We start from the raw sequence: 24,155 nt of genomic DNA, 5'->3' as shown, positions 1-24,155 counted from the left end.
AAAACTACTAGTAATTCATTAATTAAAGCATAAGTTAAACTATTTTTAAGGAAAGTCAGTCGCTCTACATTTATTACCTCAAGTTTTGGCATTGCTATGCTAAGAGAGAAACAGCTTTAACTGTCCTTGGATTTTAGCCTAGGAATGATGATGGACCTAAGTACAGAGGTGCTTTTCCCTAATCCTCAGAGTCCGAAGTTGCTTCCAAGAGTTAAAATATAACGAGGGCTAAAGTTTAATTCATGATAACATGTCCAGATATAGCAAACCTTTCTACCAATATTTATTAAAAGCCTTAATATTGCCCTATGACAATACCTCTTCCCTCCAAAATTGTGCTTAGACCTGCGCTATACTCCCGTTTTAGCTGCTCATTTACACAACAGCTTAAAGCATTCTGTTTTGTTTGGCTTTTTTGAACATGTTCAACAAAATCAGTCAACTAGGACCCGATCATTATTTCCATCAAAACCTCTTAAAAAGCCACTGCTTCCAAATAGAGTAACCAATAGTACTTTCAAGAATCGACTGCAAATTTGACCTACCTAAATTTTACGAAAAAAAATCAGCTTTAAAATGAGCTCATAGATATTATCCGTCAGGAAGCTCATTTGTTAAATAAATTTTTTTTTGTTTGGCTTTTTTGAACATATTCAACAAAATCAGTCAATTATGACTAGATCATTGTCAAACAGTTCATGGTAACGAATTGTAGTAAGGAGTGACCCGGCTCAATAGTAAACGAGACTCTAAAAAATGGAATTTTTATACTAAGAGATACATTAAAAGAATCGAATTTTTATGCTGATTTTAAATATATAAGTCTTATCAAATTTAGTCTTACTTATCAAAAGTTACTCTTACTACCTCAAATTCACCATTTAATCTGGTCCGGTTCCTGATACGCCTGCAAAATTTCATCTTCCTAGCTTATCTGGAAGTGCCTAAACAAGCAAAACCGGGACAGACAGACAGACAGACAGAATTTGCGATCACTATATGTCACTTGGTTAATATCAAGTGCCATAAAAAACAACTTATTTTTTTAACTGAAAGTAAGGAGCGACAATAAAACTTAAAACGAACAGAAATTACTCCGTGTATGAAAGGGGCTGTTCCCTTCTCAACACCCCGCTCTTTACGCTAAGTTTTTTACTGTTTAATAAAGTAGAATTGAGAGAAAAAGTCAAACTTTAGCGTAAAGAGTTGGGCGTTGAGAAGGGAACAGACCCTTTCATACACGGAGTAATTTCTGTTCGTTTAAAGTTTTACTGTCGCTCCTTACTTTCAGTTAAAAAAAAATATTTTTTTTCTTAATTTAATTTCTGTTAAAGCCTCTTAAAAAGCCACAGATTCCAAATAGAGTAACCAATAGTACTTTCAAAAACTTACCGCAAAACTGACCTACCTAAATGTTACGAAAACAAATCAGCTTTAAAACGACCTCATAGATAGTATCCGTCAGATAGGTTATTTGTTAAACAAATTTTATTGAAAATAATGCAAAAAATATGACCCTGTTTCAAAACTATTCACTATCACTACTGGAGGTACTGAAGAGCCTCTTTAAATGCTCCTTATATTTCACTCTTTCCTTCAAAAACGTCTCCCTCAAGTCTGGCTGGCTTTGTAAGGCCAATGCCACCTTTCTAATAGACTTTCTATATTTATAATTTAAGAGTTGATTATTATAATTAAATACTTCATGCTCAATCCTTTTACCAAGTTCTTCATCTAAATATTTGGAAATCATATTTCTAGCCTTTTCCCTTCTTTCTTGAGTTGCAGTGTCACTTGAGACTTCTACAGGCTTTCTACATGCCATTTTTTCAACATGTCCTTTCCATTTTTCAAAAACGTCATCAGCTTTGGAGGCAATTTCCAGATCAGAATGTGTTGAAAGCTTTCGAACAACTTTCCCTATTCCAGTACTTTTCAATACTTCAGTACTCGGAACTTTTTTCTCAATCTTGTCCAATATTTTGAGAATTTCATGGGAATTTGTTGATGATTTCAAAATTTGGGCATATTTTTCAAAGTCTTTAACGTTTACTACACCTGGCAACATTTCAATTTTTGATTGTCTCAATTTTTTACCAGACGATGATGATTTGGCATTTAAGTCCGCGGGCTTACTAAGACGAATTACAAACTTATCCATTCTTGTAGACACAGATATTACACTATTGATTCATGGGACATAGTGTCTTCAGGCTAACAATATCAAGGATTACCTAGAACAGATAAAATTAAAATGTGAAATAACACAAATTACACTATTACAATCCTTAAGCCACACTACAGCTACACCTATTGATAAAAGAAAAAGAAAATAAAAAATAAAAAAAATAAAAATGTGAAGGGTCTGTGTGAAAATTTATTTTCTATAGGAAAACCGCTAGAAATTTATTTTCAATTGAAAATAAAATCTTTTCTTCTAGTCAGGTCTTTTAATCTTTAGTCGGATTTGACATACAGAGAAGCAAACAACTAAATTGAAACTTTCATTTTTTTTCAAAAAAAATTATCTAAAAATCCTCACTCAGGCAGCTCAACATAAAAAATTGGCTTGAAGGTTGAATTTAGCTCAATTCATTCAAATGCACACAGGGTACATTATTGGTGCTGTAGTCATGCATAATTTTGTTTTTATCAACGACGTGGATTGACCATATACCATTTAAAGCAACAGTAAGACATACACAAAAAAAGATTTGCAAAGCTACAAATTAGGAAACAGAGGAACTATAGCACAAAAACTCAAAACCGTGTTTCTCATCATCGTAAGAATATAGTTAAGTGTGGCATTTGTCTTATAGCACAGTTGTCAAATTTTAAAAAAATAAGAAATTTGAACATCCAATATGGGTTAAAACTCCTATCCAATTCACTCAGAAGAGTCAGCTATTACGAGATATTAAATAAAAAAACAAGTTTTTTTTTAACTGAAAGTAAGGAGCGACAATAGAAAACAAACAGAAATTACTCCATATATGAAACGGGTTTTTCCTCCTCAACATTCTGCTCTTTACACTAAAGTTTGACTCTTTCTCTTAACTCTACTTTTTAAAACAGTAAAAAAATCTAATTTATCTAATTAATCTAAAATCTAGTCTAAAATCTAATGAATCTAAATAATCTAAAATCTAATTATCTAATTTCTGAACGTTTTTGAATTAATGCATGTTTTGATTTTAGCTCTCCACACATAAATAATTAAAACGAAATTTGCATATTATTTTTTGAGGCTAAATGGCTTTCTCATAGTTTTAATCAGAAGACTTAGAGAAAAAAGGAGCAGGGGAGGAGGCCTAGTTACCCTCCAATTTTTTTATTACTTAAAAAGGCAACTAGAACTTTTAATTTTTACGAACGTTTTCATTAGTAAAAAACATACCTAATTTACGAATTAAGCAAAAATTTCTATATTCGTATGTTTTTATTACGTATATGAGAGGGTTTACCCCCTCGTCAATACCTCGCTCTTTACGCTAAAATTTGAATTTTGTTCCAATTCCTTAAGAATGACCCCTGAATCCCAAAGGCCATAGAATAAATAGTTGAAATTACTAAAAATACTTTAGCATAAAGAGCGAGGTATTACGAGGACGTGAACCCCTCATGTGCGAAATAATTTCTTTTCGTTTTAAGTTTTGATGCTGCTCCTTACTTTCAGTTGAAAAACTTTTCATACTCATTTTTTCATTGTTTTTTTTTAAATAATGCTATAAAGTCCTGCACCCCCTTCATTGAAATTCTCTTCCCCCATGGAAAGATCCTTACACGTAACCCCCCTCAACTTCTCCCCCTCCTCCCAAATCCCCCTGAAAACGTCTGTACACTTCCCAATAGCCATTAGTATACGTAAACAATAGTCAAAGTTTGTAACTTGCAGCCCCTCCCATGGGGACTGTGGGGGAGTAAGTCATCCACAAAGACATATTTATTAGGTTTTTTGACTATGGTGAATAAAATGGCTATCTCAGAATTTTGATCTGGTGACTTTCGAAAAAAATGAGCATGGGAGGGGGCCTAGGTGCCCTCCAGTTTTTTGGTCACTTAAAAATGGCACTAGAACTAGAACTTTTATTTTCCTTTAGAATGAGCCCTCTCGCGACATTTTAGGACCAATGAGTCAATACGATCACCCCTGAAAAAAAAAATAAATAAATAAACACGCATCTGTGATCTGTCTTCTGGCATAAGATGCTAAATTCCACATTTTTGTAGATAGGAGCTTGAAACTTCTACAATAAGGTTCTTTGATACACTGAATTTGATGGTATGATTTTCGTTAAGATTGTATTACTTTTCGAGGGTGTTTGCCCCTATTTTCTAAAATAAGGCAAATTTTCTCAGGCTTGTAACTTTTGATGGGTAAAACTAAACTTGATGAAACTTATATATTTAAAATCAGCATTAAAATACGATTCCTTTGATTAACTATTGGTATCAAAATTCCGTTTTTTAGAGTTTTGGTTATTATTGAGCTGGGTCGCTCCTTACAACAGTTCATTAGGCTACCACAAGCTGTTTGACTTCAGATACAATTTTTAAACTTATGAAAAGCAACAAGGGGCAAACCACTTTCTTAAAAGCGAGGTCAGTTATTTATTTGTTGATTGTAAAGTTTGTCTGTGATGATACGGATTAGTTATAAAGTTGTGTAACAAGCAATCATGGTGATAAAAAGAGACTTTTAGAAACATTGGAGAAATGAATTATGGCCAATCAAACAGTTTGTGGTAAAAAACTGCAGTAAGGAGCGATCTGGCTCATTAGTAAAAAAATCTTTAAAAATGGCATTTTGATAATAATACATACATCAAGAAAATTAGATTTTTATGCTAATTTAAAATATATAAGTTTCATCAAATTTAGTCTTACTTATCAAAAGTTACAACCCTGAGAAAATTTGCCTTATTTTGGAAAATAGGGGGAAACTACCCCTAAAAGTAATACAATCTTATCGAAAATCATGGCATTGCATTCAGCATATCAGAGAACCCTCTTGTAGAATTTTCAGGCTTGACCCAGTGGTCCTAGAATATTCCAGGAGGGCTCATTCTACCAGAAATTAAAAGTTCTAGTTCCCTTTTTAAGTGACCAAAAAAAGTTTTAAGTGACTGTCTGTTTGAACAGACAGAGATTATAAGCTCCACAGTAGAATACAGCGCAAAAATGATTTGATGGATTAGAGCTGAAAATTGTCTACCTACTTGCCCAATGGAATTTCAATGACCAGGATACACACAGTATCTTTTATTTTACCTCTACCCCCTTCCCCTGTGAAAACGGGTAATTTAGACAATTTCATGCCATTGCCCTGGGTGATGTCAATCCTAGAAGCATACTTATTAGAACTTTGAATACTTTTTAACAAAATGACTATCCCAAAATTTTGATTCACAATCAGGTGAGTTTATGGGGGAATGAATACCAGTATAGAGCCCACAGGAGGGAGACTGGTTGTCTCCAATTCCCTTTCAGCCTTAAAGAAAAATGACTATAACTTTCAAATCAAATGAGCCCCACCCCCCAAGTTTCTATAAAAAAAAACTTTTGGTATTCAGTGGCTAGTAATTCAAAATCAGGTGAGCTTATGGGGGAATGAATATTAGCAGAGGCCACAGGAGGGAGACTGGTTGTCTCTGATTCCCTTTCAGCCTTAAAGAAGAATGACTAGAACTTTCAAATCAAATGAGCCCCCCCCCCCCCAAGTTTCTATAAAAAAAACTTTTGGTATGAAGTGGCTAGCGAATTTTTCTTGCCTTTTGTTGGACTCTGTTCTGGAAGGACCATTCCTTTTTTATTTTCCTTTCAGAATTGTGGCCCCCTTTGCTTGATAGCTGAACTATGTCAAGTCAATTGGTATAAACTTTAGGCCCTTTCTAGCTCCATTATGGGATAGCATAACCAGAAATAGTTGTGTACATGAAGTACCTCTTACCCCACAAACTTAGAGTTGTAATTTTCAAATGGATCTTGGACAAAAAATTAGTTGGCGTATTACTGAGACCACAACATATTTTACTGCAACAAAATAATTTACTTTTTTTATATAAAAAGACCAATCTCCAAAAGCTACAAGCCACTTTCACATTCAATATCAAATAAGCCCTCCCTTTCTTTCTTATGAAAATCATTTACAAACAATTGACAATATCCATTATCTATGGCCCTTGTCCCAGGGCTTTTTTGAGAGGAACAGATCCTTTTTCAGTGTTTCCTAGTCCATTGGTGTCCTCTTAGCCTGAGGACTTAAGTATATAATTTTCAAGCCAATTGAAAAAAAAAACAGGGCCCTTTTCCTACCACATTATGGAGGGTGGGACAGTACATAAAACTTATTCTTTTTCGTACATTAAGTACCTCTTGGCCCAGGTTTACAGCTGTGAGTTTCAAACTGATCCAGGAATACAATTTTTTTGGCTTATTTCTGGGACCTCTACTCCTTCCCATGATAAAATAATTGATACTTAGTCTCTAGGCCATGGGGGGGGGGGAACTGGAAATCTTGGAAAATGCTTAAGAGTAGAGAAATTGGGATGAAACTTGGTGGGTAGAATAAGCAAATGTCATAGATACATGATTCACATAATCATACTGGATCTGCTCTCTTTGGGAGTTAGGGGGTGGGGTTCAGTGGTTTGGCAAGTTTGGTGCTTCTGGACATGCTAGGACAATGGAAATTGGTAGGCATGTCCAGGAGCTGCACAAATTGACTTGATCAAGTTGTTTTCCCTGATTAGACCATCTGGGGGCTGAAGGGAGAGGAAAAGTAGAAAAAATGAGGTATTTATAACTTACAAGTGGGTGATTGGATCTTAATGAATTTTGATATTTAGAAGGACCTCATGACTCAGAGCTCATATTTTAAATCCCGACCAGCAGTAAGCCTCTGATTTTCCTTTTTAATCAATCTATTGATTCTTAGAATTTTGCTAGAGCTCATACCATATGGTCTGGCCTTGTCACAAGTGCCATATGAGCTCTTAGCTCTTGTTTTCTAAGCTTAAGATTTTTAAGATTTAAAAATTTACAGATTTTTGAACCCTTTTAAACTGAGATAGAGCAAATTTGTGAAGTTGAAAACAGTTTTCTTGTAACCTACTTCAGTACTGATAAAATCCCTACTGTTCAAGTTGTTAATTCATTGATGCATTATAGAACCAGATTTTCTTTCAGCTTAGCAGAAGACAAGACAAGGAGGAGTGACAGAACAGATGGAAAATATGTGAAGTTAGAAAGCAATTCTTGCTACATTATATGCAGAATAATTGTACCTAACACATTAGGCATGCAGACCTGCTATGAAGTTGAAAGATTAATTTTTCTAACCCCTTTCCAAGACAGCAAAAAGTAGCTTATCTTGAATTTTACCTATTTTATTGATAAGACTAAGGAAAATAATGGTACTTACCTGTTAGCCAGTAGGCTACACACTCAAGAATTTGAATCTATAGGTACAGGATTGAAACAACTGAGATACTTGGTCAAATGATAGGATATATATAATTTGAATATTAGAATATTCAATATCTGAATATTAGGGGGCCACATAAAAATATAATTTAATCTAACCTTACTAAAATACTAACTAAATATTTATTAAAATATAGCTACATAGTAGTTATCCACTGAGCTGAGGCTAATTGTCTCTGTATACTTGTCTCTGTATCTGTAGAGGCTAATATGTCTCTGTATAATTAATTGCTTATTGTCTGACTTTGTAGATCTAGATTTTGGAATGAGTACTGGCTAAGAGATAGGCACTAAGATAATATTTAGGCCTACCATTCCTCAGTAAGCAACAAATTGCAATTTTGCTCACTAGAAAGCTCTTTTTTTCAGATACAAATTTTTAAACATTTTTCAAAATTTAGGAAATGTATTTGCATATCTTTGAAACCTTATAAATTGAGATTGAGCAAAGTTGTGAAGCTGAAAACAATTTTGTTGTACTTTATTCAAGCAGAAGATCTATTTTGCAAGGTTTCACTTTTACAACAAAAATATTTTTAAAGGTCATCAAAGGTCAGGACCCTATAGAAGGAGAGGGAGTGGAGGTAGGGGTAAATTCTAGTTTAGTGACTTTTGGCTATCTCAGAAAGGGGTTAGGTTAGGAAAAAGAAACTTTTAGGGATGGGTCTAAAGGCTAAAGTATATCCTGGGAAGATATTTTAAAGTACCCACCTCTATTCCTTCTCCCTCTAGAGTGTCCTGAAATTTGTATACATGACAGGTCTATAGCCTACATATTGAAATTTAGACAAAACAACAATTTACCTTAATTTTCAGTTACAGTTACTTTTTCTTTGCCTTTAGTTCTTAAAATGCAATTCCTGTTATTTGAGTAGAATTCTGAGCCATATCAATGTTTTTTTTTCAAAATTTAGGAAATTTATTTGCCTATCTTTAAAATCTTATAAATTGGGATTGAGCAAAGTTATGAAGCTGAAAATATTTTTTTTTGTACTTCATTCAAGCAGAAGATCAAGGTTTCACTTTTATAGCATACATATTTTAAAGGTCAGGACCCACTAGAGGGAGAGAAAGTGAAGGTAAGTAGGCTATTTCAAAATACCTTCCCAGGACATGCTTTAGCCTTTAGACCCATTCCTGAAAGTTTCATTTTTCTAAACTAACCCCTTTCCAAGATAGCTAAGTCATTAAACTAGAATTTTACCAAGGTAGGTACTCTAAAATACCTTCCTAGGACATATTTTAGCCTTTAGACCCATCCCTGAATGTTTCATTTTCCTAACCTAACCCCTTCCCAGCAAAGCCAAAAGTCACTAAATTAAAATTTTACCTAGCCTAGGCTATTTCATTCTTCCTATCTGATTTCTGTTCTTTAACCATCTGATGTTTCACTGTCAAACCTACGGTTAAAGGATAAAACTAGGCCTTAATAACTTTTTGGTAGACTGTGTGTTTTATCGACATTCAAAATAGGCATACTTTTTGAAATAAGGAGCCAAGGTTCACCTTAGGCTCCTGTGATCTCCATGCACATTATCGGAGTTTGAATTTTATAAGCAAAATTGCCAGAATTGCCTTTGAAGAAAGAAATCGGAAGTAAAAAAAAGTCAATACAATGAAAAAGAATTGGAAAATTCAGGCGATCTTGATGCCGACATCAAATCGAACTGACGACATCAAACCGACGGTTTCTAAATGTCCTTTCCAACTTTAATCTCCAATTGGTATTTCTGAAGGCATTCCTTCCATGCAAAATTTCTCTGATTTGTGAACTAAAATCTATGGAGCTGAGTATTCTAGAGAGGTGTCAATTTCTGTGAAGGGAAGCGTAAACGACCCAGTGATTGTAAACAAAGTAGCGAAATACAGTAATAGAAATAATAGCAAAAATAATAACAAAGTAATATCAGCGAGTTTTTGGTCAAATTAAAGTGTTTTTATTCATAGGAAAGCAATTGCTGTTGGGATAGGATGAGACTGCTGAAAATAACTAGTCAATTTTAGTTTCTGTTCATTGTTAAAGAGTAAGCATAGACCATAACATCCTCAGTGTCAACCTTCTAGAAGATTTGCTGATAGGAAGAGGACTAGCAAAGTTGAAAGCTGCATTCTAACTCATAGAATTAAAGAAAGCCTCGGCCATCAGCGAACATTACCTAAATTTAGAAAATTACATTTTTTTTTGGTTATTATTACATAAAAGAGGAAAAAAATGACATTGATGCCTTTAAATTTAGAAAAATACTTCTTTATGTGTTTGATCTTCATTATAAATTTTAGGAAAATCTTCCTCCATGCTATGCTTCCTAAAACAGTTACCTCTGTTCAAGCGTATCAATCTGAAATAAAACTTTATCAAAGATCTCGAGGAGTACTCGAAATACCATCGAGTCTTAAAAGTTTTTTTGTTCTAAAGAAAAAAAAATATGTAGGCTTCTATTAGTGTATAGAACATTCACTTTCGAAAAAAAAATTCCCCAAATATCATCGTCCAAAGGAAAGCACAAATTCAGTTAAACTGAAGTTCGTCAAGAAGGGACCGAGACCAACAATGTAAAACAATTTACTTGACCTGATGCTGATTTGAAAAGGATACGCTACAAAAAAATGTGACCGCAATTTTCGTATAAAAAAAAATGAGAAATTGAAAATCCACAGGGTGTTCAAGTTGTACTTTTTCGCCTTGATTTTACCCTGTCTACTTATACTTTTAAATTGTACTTTTTTTACCTATTAATATATGACTTTTGTCACGTGTTATTAAAGTATCGTAATGACTAAACATAAAACCCTCCCCCTGAAATTAAAAGACTATTGACTCTCCTGACCCGGGACATGCCTCAATAAACTACAAATATAATATTACGTAGTCAATAAATAGACTATACGTAGTCATATACGTATACGTCACATACGTAGTCATATACGTATAAGTCACATACGTAGTCATAGTCATATACGTAGTCATAAATAGACTATACGTAGTATAAATAGACTATACGTAGTCAATAAATAGACTATAAAGTAGTCTATAAATAGTTTACAATGTAAATATATCAAGTATTCACCGATGGTCTTTATTTAAACCTGACAAAATTCGAATAAATCTGTGAATATGTATTTCTTTGGATTTTTTTTGCTTAGGTAATAGCCACAAAGATAGAAGATATATAGATAAGATAGATAGATAGAGCTTTGTACACCCGCAAATTGATCTCAAAACATACGCAATCAAAGAATGATAAGCTAAAACGTGCTTTGTGCCATAGTGCCCAAGTAAATCACTCAACATTGTCGTTGAGTGAGTAAATCACTCAAACACGTCAACATCGAAACACAGAGAAATAGAGGAACTCAAAAATCCACCATAATAGAAAGTCAGATTAAAAAGAAGTTAAAAAAATCGGAAAATTAGTCAACAGTCTTGGTCTTATTATGGATTATAAAAACTTTGTATGTTAGTGGAGAGGGTCAGATTAATAATAGTTATCGTGGTCTTAGCATGTGTGTTCACGCAGGTTTTTTTTTAAAACCTGAGACCCACTACTACCAAATAATTCCCATGAAGATCCTCCTGTACAAAATTTCCGTGTTCATAGATATCTTTTCCATGAAAAACCTATTCCTGATTCTATTCTTATTTTTTTATATATATTCTTGAGTAAAATGGCGAACTCTTCAGCCAAAATAAGTATATGTGTATACATGTTGACAAATTATCCCAATTTCTGCATTTCAAACTAACCCTGACGGTTCTATAGTCAATCTAAAAAGGTTTCAAAACCAAAGGGTCTTTTAATTGAAATCCGAATGGTCCAAATATCAGCTTGTTTTGATTTTTTTTTTTACTTGGTACCACTGAATTATCAGTGACTTGATGGTTTTTAATAATTCTTACTAGTCTCTTAAGTCAGTCAGTGACTTGATGGTTTTTAATAATTCTTACTAGTCTCTCATACTGTTTACATATGTTGCTCTGAATGCCCAAATTCTGGTTAATGTTGATATTTCACTGGTGAATGTCCGAAATTCCTTTTTCTCTGCTTGGATTCAATTAGCTTTGCGAGTCAGCTTTTTCAGTCTTATGCAAGCTATGATGGTAAAAGTTAGGTTAGATTATTATTATGCTATTTTTGGTTAAATTTGGTTGTAAATATCAGAAACGGGTTAAAAACCTAGCCTTAACTAACCTGTCTATATCAAACCTTGTATTTAGCTGAAAAAGTTGGCTGGCAACGCTGAATAGAACCAAGGAGAAAAAAGGTATTTTGGACATTCGGCTTTGAGTGCCAACATTCACCAATTTCAGACATTCAGGGTAACATATACATATTAAGCAAGCTATATTTTTTTTCCTCGATATGAATCACAAGACGAAAAGTTTAAATTTATTTATCAAGCAGGGCTGGTAGGACTTTGGTAACCCAGGAATCGGTATTGAAAATTTTGAAGTTATTTTTTAAACTTATGGTTTACCAAAACCCGTGCATGCACTAAAGATAGTTTTTTTGGGTTTTGGGGGTGGCACAACTAAATAAAAATTTTAATCGTAATTCTGAACCCTTAAATCCTAGTCAGAGTACCACTCCGACGTTTTACAGACGTTTACAAAACTTTGTAAATACTTACAAAGCAACTTTGAGTCTTTGAGATTTGATTAATCTTTACTTTTTTATTAAATATAAAAGAATCAATTCTAAAAGGATATATAATCTGAACAGAGAAGAAGGAAAATGTCCTGAAATGAAGATATTTTAAGACAATGAGCTAAGGAGAAACGTATTGTAATTGAGGAACTGAATCACTATAGTAGAGATTCGTCAACAACGGTATAAAAAGGCTCCGACAGATTTTCCCCTTTCCTTCAGGTTTTTTTTGCCCTTTTTTCACAACAAAGTCTTTTTAGGAATGAATTGACCCAAGATGGGTCGAGCGAAAGGAAAAGTAATCTATCTTGTAGGAAATTTCGTTTTGAATTGAATTTGCAGTCAAAATTGGCACCACACCATTAGATGTCTTCCAAATTGCCTTTTTTCTTTCTTATACTATGTTATCGAAATAAAGTCCAACGTCAATTAGACATGGATCAATTCGAAGGATTGATAACCCGGAAGCAATTGAAATATAGATACTTTCAATAACTTAATTGCTAATAATTCGTTAGCTTTTTTTCACAAACACACTGGTAAATATCGAAATTTCGTTTTTAACTCAATTGCCCTATTTATAAATGAATAAAAACAGCTCAGTAAAACATTAAATATGGATCGGAAATATATTATACAAAATCATTTTTTTACATTTTCCTAGTCTTAAACAAATATACAGAACAATTATGAATTACTCAACAAAAATATAAAAATGAAAAGAGCAGAACAGAAATTTTGGAGATAATAGTACAAATAAGTGATGGCTTAGAGGTGCACAGGGTGTAGCGAATCACACAAATATAATCAACCAGAGCGATAAACTTCTATATAGCTGGCTCCAAATATCTTAGAATGAACTGCCAATTATAACACACCAACACAGGGGTGCTTATTGAGGTGGAGGGGACTTTCCCCTAGATTTTTAAAAACCGCTTCTTTGGTATTTTCATTGAAAAAGATAATCGCAAAAATAATTGACCACGCCTTTAGATTCTTAAAATATATATATTTTTTTGCAACTTCATTAAAAAAAATTGAAGAAAATGCATGCACCCCCAACATTTTCGTGAATTGGCACTTTTCCATCAGCACTGCTTACTGTAAACATAGCAGATCTATTGGCAGCTCACTCAGGGAGCCACTTGTGACTTTATGAAAACGGGGATTAGGTGTCAATTAAATCAATTAAGAGTATTCTGAGAAGTCAATTATCATTAACAATAAATAATTACTTCGTCCCACAAAGCAGGATTATAATAAAACTAGCCTCTTTTATACTCATAATGAGAAAAAAAGAAAAAAACAATGAATATTATCCGGCGTTTAGGAAAGGAAATAACAAAGGAAATAGCAAAGGAAATAACAAAAATAGGAAAAGGAAATAACAAAAAATAGGAAAAGGAAATAGGAAAAGGAAATAACAAAGACATCTGCATATAATGCGGATGTCCAACTGAACAATGCTTCGGAAACCAAAAAATTTGGTGATTATGCTCGTCTATCCTCAGTTTCTTCCTAGAATGTTTTCATCAGTGCTGACTGTCAAAAGCAAGCTTATTCAGAACATTTGATCTTTACAAAACATTTCAAGAGAGTGAAATAAAACTTACGTAATAGACATAAATATTTATGATTACTTGTGTTTTGGAACGAATATAATAATTAAAAACTAATTATCGTTACCGGAAAAAATAATTCTGGATCACACCCTTAATCTAATTTATGACCCGCCACGAATCACTTCTCAATTTTACAATATCTGAAAGAGACACGCTTATTAGTGGCTCTAGTTGAGATATTTTTGTGAACATAACAGTAAAAGACATTCATTGTGGTGCTACGCTAAGATTATTGATCACACAAGTGGTGTATATTCGGGGCAGTGATTGAAAATGCGTGAACAAACGTCTGAAACCCATCAACAAGAGGACATATATTACATTGTTGTATATTTAGCTTATTGTTTCTGCTAAAAAAATTATTCCAAAGAAAAATTAGACAGGAAATCGAAATTAGTGTTCAAGACAGCGGTGACAATTCACAAAAATTTAAGAGGGAGATTTTCAATTATTTTTTTTAACACAAATCCCCGGAAATAGATATCTTTAAAAATCTCGGAGGAAGGGGAGGGGGATAAAATTCAACTGCGATTAAACCTCCTCTGTCAACCCCAATTAGCTTCGCGGCTCAAGGTTTAATAGAAAATCTCGAGTGTATAAGTTTCAGGCATTGTTCAAAGAATTAGAGATATCACTATGTCGCGTAAAGACAAAATGTTTTTCATATATCCGAAATTTAAAAATTAAAATATAGTTTAGAAATCGAGGGAAGAATTACATATTTCTCACTCTTTTTTCCTTAGCGTCAAATGACAAAATAAAAATAAGAAGAGAGTGTAAGTCGCCTCTTCAGCTTACCGGAGGACAAAGACCACATAAAATTTAATAAAAAAATAAATATATAAAACATCCACTAAAATTTTTTTTTTATAAAAACAAGCTGTTTTAGACGCTCATGAGTTTTGATTAAGTCTTAGCTTATTGATAGATGTTATTTGCCGAGAACGGCTCTTGGATATAGAACCGAAATGTTCATTTAAAATGTAAACGGATTTTTTTTACTTTTAACTACTAACATTTCTCTTATATAGTGATACCTCAGCATAAGGGTTGGTAGCTCGAACATGACTAATGTACACACGGGGGATGGATGCAAATAAAGGGCCCCCTAGATTTTAGAAAATCCTTTCTTTTTTGTGGTATTTTCATTTAAAACTGAAAACCAAAAATGCCTTCCTTCAGATTTTGAGAAAAAACCGTTTTTGACAACATTAAAGAAAATTGAGAACCCTCCTCCTTTTAAATATTCGTGAATTGGAACCCCTATGAGCATAATATCAGGCTTCCCAACTTAGCTTTGATAAATCATAGGAGGTTATGTAATTTTTTTTGTAAAAGTTGTATTTACATTCCAACCCCGTCAATCAAATGAGGTTCCATCGATTGACTTAATTAGTTTTCCTTGAACCTATTTGGTTCCTAAGATACTTAAAATTATCTTTAGTTATTTATTTTTTTTAGTAAAGTAATTACCTTTTATATCCTCTTTTTCCGCTCATAGAAATATTCGAAGATTAAAGCTTTTGATAAAAAAACATTCTTTTTCATGGATGCCTAAAGATCCCAAAATGTATTTTTCTGTTTTTCTACTTCCCATAAATTTTATGTTGCAGAATGCACATAAATTTTCAATTAATGCTTTCAAAATGGTCAGGTTCAGTCTTGTTCGGATAATATTTCATATTTTTGATTTTCGTTTATTCAAGTTAAAAGCTGTTTTTTCTTACTAGAGAAGGTGTGCAATGTTGAGACATGTTTAACAGATCATAGATAACCTAATTTCTAATTGATAAAAGCAGTTCGAAAAAATCCATGCCCTTGATGAATCATTATCAATTACTTTCGCAATAATTAACTTATATTACCTATTAATTTACGATGTCGAAACATGGCTCATCATATTATGGCGCGAAGTTCTAGGAAAGTATATACGTGGGAACTTTTCGGTGGGGGGTCCAATAATTTAAAGTAAAATTTATTTGATAATTTTACGTGTCCAGACTTTCAAAGAAATTTATGATTTTAGTCGGCAGGTCCCAAAATCCCCCCCCCTCCTGCGTACGTCCCTCCTATGGTAGTTGCAGTTGCTTATAATTTATTTTGAATGTTAGCTTGTACGATTTAAGTGCATTTATCCTGGGGAGGGGGCGGCACAATTAAACGCTGTGGGATCAATTTTGGCCGGTAGATTTTATTTTTGACCCTCAAAGATCAGAGAGCCAAAAGAATGATGCCAAATACAAAGGGTCCATCAACCAGAATTAATAAGATTTTGATTACAATACCGGTTTTAGTAGACCTACCGTTTTATTGCATAAAATAAGGTGATGTTGCCGATCTTCAAAAGAGAACACTTAGAAGACGAAGAATTTCAATTAAAAACAAAAAAGTCAATTTGTCAAAATGATAGCGATCAGAGAAGTGACAACGCTGACATTTCTTCAAATTAGATCCTCTATATTGGCCAAATAAGTCGAAGGACCATCAGAGAATGCACATACAGAGCAGCAGCCCCGATTGCTGAAAATACAGAGAAGGGAGCAAGGATTTATCGAAAAAAAACGAAATTACTAGAAAATATTTTCCAAAATCCGGGATGCGGCATTTTTTTCTTCAAATGAAAATACCAAATAATAGTCATGTTCCAAAATATATGGGGAGAGGCGGGGGGCAGGACTGCCCCTCAATTCGTGTCCCTGGTACGGACTATCCAACCTCTGTCATACAAGAAAAACATATAACAAAAATGTGCAATAAACATCCTAAATTAAGTCTACGTCTAACAATCAGAGTAAGAATAACAATGCAGCCATTATCTGACTACGGTCTGAGATCGCAATGTTTCAAGTTAATCAACATACAGAAAATATTTACATTATAAACATGAAACAAAATATGAAATTCTGCCTAAGGGGATGAGTATTTTTGGAGTAATCTAAGTACAGATCATTCTCAGAAAACTATAGCTACATTACCTTTGTCAGGTATCTACAATTATATTATCTAATTTTATTTCTTATCAAGAAAGTCCAAAATAATTAAATAAGTAAAAAATAAATAAATAAAAAGCACACTCATTAGGACATTACAGATCAGTTGCATATGTAAGAGCAAAAGAAACTCAGTTATTCGATGAAAATTTGCAATAAATGCTGAAGGAATTATAAATTTACTGAAAAAAAATAGTTCGTTCTAGGCCGTTTGCGATGTTTCTGGGAATTTATTTCAATGATAGGTCCCTTTCCCACTCGATTCTGCGAAATCTGGGGTCAAACTCTGTACCCAACATTCAGGAATGTATGCAGGGTAAGGCCAACCCGTAGCCCATGCACACGGAGCCTTAAATTATCTCGTTCAAATTACTAATTTCCTGAATTTGCGATAAATGCTGAAGGAATTATAAATTCACTGAAAAAAATAGTTCGTTCTGGGCCGTTTGAGATGTTTCTGGGAATTTATTTCAACGACAGGTCCCTTTCCCACTCAGTCCTGCGAAACTTGGGGTCGAACCCTGTACCCAACATTCAGGAATGTATCCAGAATAAGGTTAACCGTAGCCCGGGCACACGGAGCCCTAAATTATCTCGTTCAAATTACCAATTTCAATTTTTATTATTCCTGCCAAAAAATCCTGCGAAACTATGACCATGCTGCCAAGGAGAGATCAAATCACGAACTGATCAGAAATGAATCAACACCCCAGGGGATATGATTCAACACCCCAGGACATAGTATTATCCCGTTTCAACACAGCTCTGTTATATTGAATCATTTTGTAGAGTAGCATTGTCGTACTTTTTATTCATTTTAAAGAAAACGTACTATATTGTTCCAGTTATTCATCAAAAGAGCTACGCAAGATGCCATTACTTAAAATCACCTGACAGCAAGTTAAATTAGAATTCAATCTAGAATCTTATAGTTGGACTTCAACAACTTTAATCCCTTACTAACAACTTACTAGCCTTAAGTAGTATTGCCGCAAATAATTCGGAACGTATATAATTTTGATTTCGTTATTCTGGGTCGCTACTGCATCATTTTCATCAATGTTCCGGGTCAAACTTCTTTTGCTCTTATTTTAAAACTTTCTTATAAAAAGTACCTGAGGTTGGAATAAGCAACCAAGATCGTTCAACACCTTTAGCGAAAATGGCACACATTTACACAATACAGAACAAAAGAATCATTGACTTTCAAATTAAATAAGTCTTATCAAGAGTTGTCTGAACACCCAAAAGAACTCTAAAATATTATTTAAGATTGTTATAGCCAAAGCAAATCGAACAAAAATTAATATAAAATCAAGTAGGTATCAAAGTAGTTATCAAAAGATACGCTGATTTGAAATCTACTACCCAAGAGAAAACCCATTGAGCAGCTTTCTTTTTGTTTGGGCTTTACTCTTGGGTGTTTGAAATATACAAAGTATTTTTGCTCATTTTTGGGGGGTCAAAAATGTATCTACTCTGATGTAGCAAAATCATGCTAGCAAGCAAGAACGTATCCGGGATTTTTGTTGGGGGGGGGGAGGGTTACAAAAAAATTTACAAAACGTGTCAAAATTTGTTTATATGCATATTTGTTACTTTTTTACGAGTTGGATACAAAGTTGGGGGGGGGGGGTTGGTGGGTCGAACCTTGTAGCCCCCTCCCCCTGGACACGGCCTTGCTAGCAGGATGTCACACAATCGAGTATGATTTTCTCTAAAAATAAAAAGAAACAAGCTGAAGAACTGAGGTATAGCAGAGATACACGATTTTGCCATTTAAGCACGTGCGCGGATTTTTTTCGGGAGGGAAAGGGATCGTTCTTAAATTTAGGGTGAATAGGCTCTTATTAGGTTAAACAAGGCAAATTAGTCTATGTATTCTGAAACCCAATAGAAAAAGTGAAAATTCAGCGATGAGTTTCTTGTGAAGGCTTAGTAAAGGGTTATGTTTAGAGGGCTATGGAATTCCTCAATCCCTAATAGAAAAAGGGAAAATTCTTCTAGAATCTACTTCATTCACAGCAAAGTTTGGCATTCACCTTAAATGACTTAGCAACCACTTTAAAGCTTGATATGAAGTTACCACCTAAAATCACTTGAAGCACATTTAAATGCGAAACAAAGATTGACACACAATGAGCTGTTTCAGTAGAACAAAGCAGAATTGTTCATTATTAAATTGACTAGAACTGGAATTAGCGTCTAAGAGAGCCCATTAGTTCAATTGGTGGCACACTGCTTAAATCATCAATTGTATCTTCATCACTTTCATTATGTCCATAGAGATCGGCTAGTTTACCAAATCGCTGGCCCCATTGACTCAAATAATCAAACTCCTGTTCGTCGTCATCTGTCCCTATAAATAAAAACAACTTTTAAACAATTTAAAATTTTTCACTATGCCCGGATATTTGAAATGAGAACAATGTAATCCAATCTACCCACATCTACCTTGCAACAACCATTTCTTCATGAGAGCTCAGTTTGATCCGCAAATTCGGTCAATTTTCTTTTGCAGAGGTAACCAGCAGAGGTTTGACTTTGATCCCGTGCTGCACGGCGGGAAACGCCCAAGAAGTCGTCCCCAACCAGATGGAAGGATACGACAGGTGCCTTCTTAGCCATGGCAAATATTCAGGAGGACGTCCACATCCTTGCAAGAGACCGGTCTAAATGGAGGCACCACGTAGCATCACTCTCGACGCCGGAAGCATTTCGGCAGGAGCATTAAGTCAAGTAAGTTAAGTCAAGAGGTAACCACATAAGCATATTATCGTCACTTATGTCAAAGAAAGTAAAACAAGAAATACATTGAAGGTGTCTGCAGTTTGTTTCTTTGTATTATATACCATATTATGTCAATATTACACCATTATTAGGTGTCAGTAGTTAATAAGTGTTAATCCATTTTTTTGGATAATGGGGAGGGGAGGACGAATTTTCGACTTGGGGGATGTTGCACGAGGGTAATTTTTTACGAAGACGGAAGTTTCCAGGGGGTGAACTTTTCGGAGGAAATTTTATACTGAGAGAATTTGCCTGAATTCCTATACGAAATTTCTTTATAAGCCTTATTTCTCTTTACCAACTCAATTTTACGCGTGGTGATGTTAAGGGTAATTGTCCAGGGTAAATTTTCATCAGGATTGAATTGCCCAGAGCATATTTTCGTGGGAGGGGGAGTTTTCCCACAGAGGTGGAGCCAGATATCCTGGCATTATTTAAAAACGAACAGAAAAAAAAACCAAAAAAAAAAAAAAAAACAATTTCTCAACTGAAAATACAGACCAACATTAAACTTAAAACGAACAGTAATTATTACGTATGCGAGGGGGTTTCCCCCTCCTCAACACCTCGCTCTTTACACAAGAGTTTAAGTTTGTACCAATCATTTAAAAACAACTCCTGAAATACAAGGGTCGTCAAATTTGAACAAAAAGTAAATTTGTTTAAAGTGCCGAACATCTTTAGCGTAAAGAGCGAGGTGTTGAAGAGGGGGACTTACTCCTTACTTTTAGTTGAAAACACTTGTTTTTTTTTAGTTTAATTCAAATTCAAGGGCTTTTGTGTTTGAGCTATTTTGCTTTAAACAATTGTGACAAAGAACCAAACTTTAGTGTAAAGAGCAAGGGTTGAGGAAGGGGTAGCCACCCTCATACACGAAATAATTTCTGTTCTTTCTAACTTTTAATGTTCCTCTTTACTTTCAGATGAAAAACTTGTTTTTTATTTAATTTCTGACTATCTCTCAAATCATGCCAGAGGCATGGGAGGGGAGCTAGTTGCCCTCTAATCTTTTTGGTCGCTTAAAAAAGGCATGTAGAACTTTTGATTTCTGTTCAAATAAGACTTTTCCCGATCTTCTAGGACCATTACGTTCGATAACTGGAACTGGAACTGGTTCGGGGAACTGGATTACATATAAATTGATATAGTTCATTATAAATGTAGATTATGTAAGTTTCACCTATATCATATTTGTTGAGATAGTCCGGGTTGCAGCGGTACCTTGCAACCTAGTAAGAGACAGTCACGTCCCATAGTAAAAAACAAAATATCCCATAACTCCCAAGATTAGAGTCAGATCAAAAAAAAAAGAAGTACACTATTAGAATCGCCTTGTCAAATACCTTATCTAGAGTACTAACTTTCCCTTAGCTTGAGTAACAAGGAAAATGGATTGGTTTGGAAATCAAGAAAATTGTCTGCAACCATGATATTCTGCATCGAGGGCATATTTCTTCCTTCTTTTCTTTTCCCACAGATAGCTTGTCACTGGAACATCGCAGAGAGCTGTTTAATGGCTCATTTTAAAAGAAATTGCCACATCTAGTGCCATTTGTAATAAAAAAACAACAAATTAAATTGACTTACCAGAGGCCAGAGAAGATAAAGACCCAGCTGTACTCCCCCCTCCTTCATACGCATAATTTCTAAGATCGTCAAAGGGCGGCGCTGTTGTATCATTATCTGCCCGACGCTTATGCTCTTCTATAAACATACCCACAGTAGATTCTCCTGGCATTATTGGTGGGGGTAAATAAGGCATGGCAGACTTGAGGGGTTTTAAATCCCGTGGCCCCAAGCCATAAACTGGTGGACCGCCGATTGGTATCTGAAGAGGAGTTATATCATAAGCAGTCATGTCATCCTCTCCTAAAATTAAAGAAAATTAATTTTTGAATTAACTAACACCAACACTACTATATAAAAAGAAGAAAGATACGAAAAGAAGAAAAAATAAATACTCGTCGCCAGAAAATGCAAAATGAATTCAAAAATGAATTGAATTCAAAATGAATTCAAAGATTAAATGAATTCAATTAAATGAAATCAAATGAAATTGTAATAAATATGAAATGAAAGTGAAGAAGAAAACGTACCACCACCCTCGTCTTCGTAGTTGATGATGTTCTCTCTGACGTCATCGTCAGGGCCAGGATATTTGACAGCTGCTTCGCGTCGACGCGAATATACAACATATATTAGCACCAATACTGAAAAAATAAATCATGAATCATTATCAGTAATGATAATTATCATTGATAATGAAATTATCACTTTGATAATAGTAAAACAAAGCGATAATTAAAAACATTTATCATTGTTTAACATTAATTTTTCTTTTGCATTTTACTCCACGTTAACCTCTGTTTTGTGAAGCGGGTGATAAATAAATTATTATTATTATTATTATTATTATGCTCAAGGAAGCATTTGAACAGAAAGGAAACACACACCAACAAGAGGAATGCAAGCATATAATAACCACAGTTGAATTAACTGTGAAGCACTCTAGGCATGTTTATATTGTCTATAGAAGCGACCTCTCAAAGTATCCCACTTTAAGTTGTCTACAAGAAAATGATACTTTGCACATCAAGATTGAAGTGAAGCAGTTATTCAAGCGTTATAATTTCTTTCGAAAATCAGATTTCGAGAGACGGGGACGTCTCTTCTTAATGGAGGGAGTACTATAATAAGATCGACTATATTAAATGATTAAATAAAAATTAAATACGTAAAATACAAAACTGTACGGTTTGAAATTAAATAATTATGAAAACCCGTAGTTTGTCAGATAAGGAAAATATAGGAAATTCAGGGTATTGGGGTGAGATACTGAGTCAAGAGCCCAAAATTATGATTGGGGAATAAAGCATATAAGCCCCAAATTTTAGACAAACCCTGTACTTTTGTAAGTTTATTTTTACCCGGAATCTTTGGATTGACCAGATTGCTTTGAGCGCAAGTGTTATTTATTGATTAATGGTTGATGTTGGTCTGTAAATCTTAAGATAAGCCATATTCTTATTTCTATTTCTCAAGCCAAGACGTATAATCCAAAATGAATTAGGGTTTAATCTTTCAATTTTAAAATAGTTAAAATAGTTTTTATCTATGTGTTGCTAGTAGTTGCCTTTTTGGAAACTTGAGCATATAATTTATTTGCATGGGGAAGAGGGGGAATTTCAACAATTTTTTTATTTTTCAATGAAAATAGCAAGACATTTTTCAAAATCCTGAGGGGGGTCAGCCCCACCCCTATTCGCGCCCCTGCTAATAATATTACTAAAGTAAGAAACAGCAAGTAATATCAAGGGAAAAATTAAAATTTTATATATATATATATATATAAAAGTCTAGTATCTGTTAGTCAAAGAAAGACACTCTTTGGCTAGCCGTCTTTTGGCTAATTTTGGCTAGGACACTCTTTGGCTAATTTTAGCTAAGACACGATAGTTTTGTCTAAGACACTCTTTGGCTAATTTTGGCTAAGACACAATTTTGGCTAAGACACTCTTTGGCATATGGCTAGCCTATGAATAATCTTTCGTCACTATGACACCTAAATGTCAATTTCAAATTTCTGAGATAACTACCAAAAACTGTTTTCAAAGCTATTATAAAAGGGAATGCCTTTCATAAAACATCAGCTTTTGACAATTGTCAAAGAAATTGGCTTTCATAAAACATCAGTTTCTAACACTTGTCAAAGAAATTCAAAAATGTCAGGTACAAACTTTTGGGTCAATAGCAACAATTCTAGTTTTTTTCCTACAGCACTTTCGACAGCCATTTTGATGCCAAAACAGCCAAAACAAAGATAAAATTTAAGCTAGTGGATGAATTGGAGAATGCTTTAATTCAAGCTGGTGTCATGTATGGTTATATACGTCATATGTGAACATAATCGTCATTTACGTCATATACATATATGTCATATACGATTACATTTTTTTTTCGTATGAAATTCAAATACTCTTAGCTTAAATAATATTGAAACCTCTTTGCATTTTTTAAAGTCATTTTAAGTTTATTTGTAAATTTCAGATTTGTATAAAATCTAATTCAAATTTAATTACATTTAATTTAAAAATATCAACTACATTTAAAAAAATGTTATTTTTATTTAATTATTTTGACTTAAACATTTTATTATTATTGATTATTTACTAATAAATAAATATTCGTCACCGTCTAAAGGTCGTACCTGACCTTTTCGCACTTCTGAGACAATTGACAAAAACTGTTGCTTTTTTACAAAAGCTGCCCTCAAAAGATCAGTAGGATAGAGGACCAAGAGGATCAAAATGTGACTGAAAAACCATTGCCTTGCTGACTTCTCTTTGAGAACAGCTTAGTAAAAGGTTTTTGATCATGGAACGACATATCCGAAATGTCGCATACAAACCTTTAGGGGCGTTTACAATTTTAGTTGTTTTTTTCCTAATATTTTGACAAAGATTTTGATTGAAGCTCATCATTTCAGAGTTAAAATTTATGCTGGTGGATGAGTTGAACAAAGCTGCAATGTATGCAAATGTTTTGTACGATTATGTTTTTTTTACATAATTTTAAATTTCCTCACCATGGAACGAACATGTTATATTGAACTTAAAAATAGG

The 24,155-nt window shown here is 33.9% G+C and overlaps 2 protein-coding genes across 3 annotated transcripts in view; both read right to left on the bottom strand.

Moving 5' to 3' along the window:
• Positions 1-1,470: 1,470 nt before the first annotated feature.
• Positions 1,471-9,060, bottom strand: LOC136033281 (transcription elongation factor A N-terminal and central domain-containing protein 2-like). Of its 2 annotated transcripts, none has more exons than XM_065714039.1 (2): positions 8,965-9,060; positions 1,471-2,234 (listed from the first exon to the last, which is right to left on the bottom strand). In XM_065714039.1, the coding sequence occupies exon 2, from the start codon at positions 2,159-2,161 to the stop codon at positions 1,529-1,531; it is 633 nt and encodes a 210-aa protein (XP_065570111.1). In that variant the 5' UTR covers positions 2,162-2,234; positions 8,965-9,060; the 3' UTR covers positions 1,471-1,528. The 2 variants fall into 2 exon arrangements, with proteins under 2 accessions (XP_065570111.1, XP_065570112.1); XM_065714040.1 differs by having other exon boundaries at positions 8,992-9,039.
• A 3,686-nt stretch (positions 9,061-12,746) lies between these two features.
• Positions 12,747-24,155, bottom strand: part of LOC136033280 (neural-cadherin-like) — a gene marked incomplete at its 5' end in the record, with an annotated part of 72,366 nt that continues 60,957 nt past the window's right edge. Inside the window, 3 exon segments of the mRNA XM_065714038.1 lie at positions 12,747-19,102; positions 21,121-21,402; positions 21,630-21,743. Coding sequence (XP_065570110.1) covers positions 18,942-19,102; positions 21,121-21,402; positions 21,630-21,743 — 557 coding nt within the window.

Source organism: Artemia franciscana, chromosome 11 (genome assembly GCF_032884065.1).
Source record: "Artemia franciscana chromosome 11, ASM3288406v1, whole genome shotgun sequence".
Taxonomy (NCBI): domain Eukaryota; kingdom Metazoa; phylum Arthropoda; class Branchiopoda; order Anostraca; family Artemiidae; genus Artemia; species Artemia franciscana.
The sequence above is the reverse complement of the archived record's forward strand: the minus strand, read 5'-3'. Positions and strand labels throughout refer to the sequence as shown.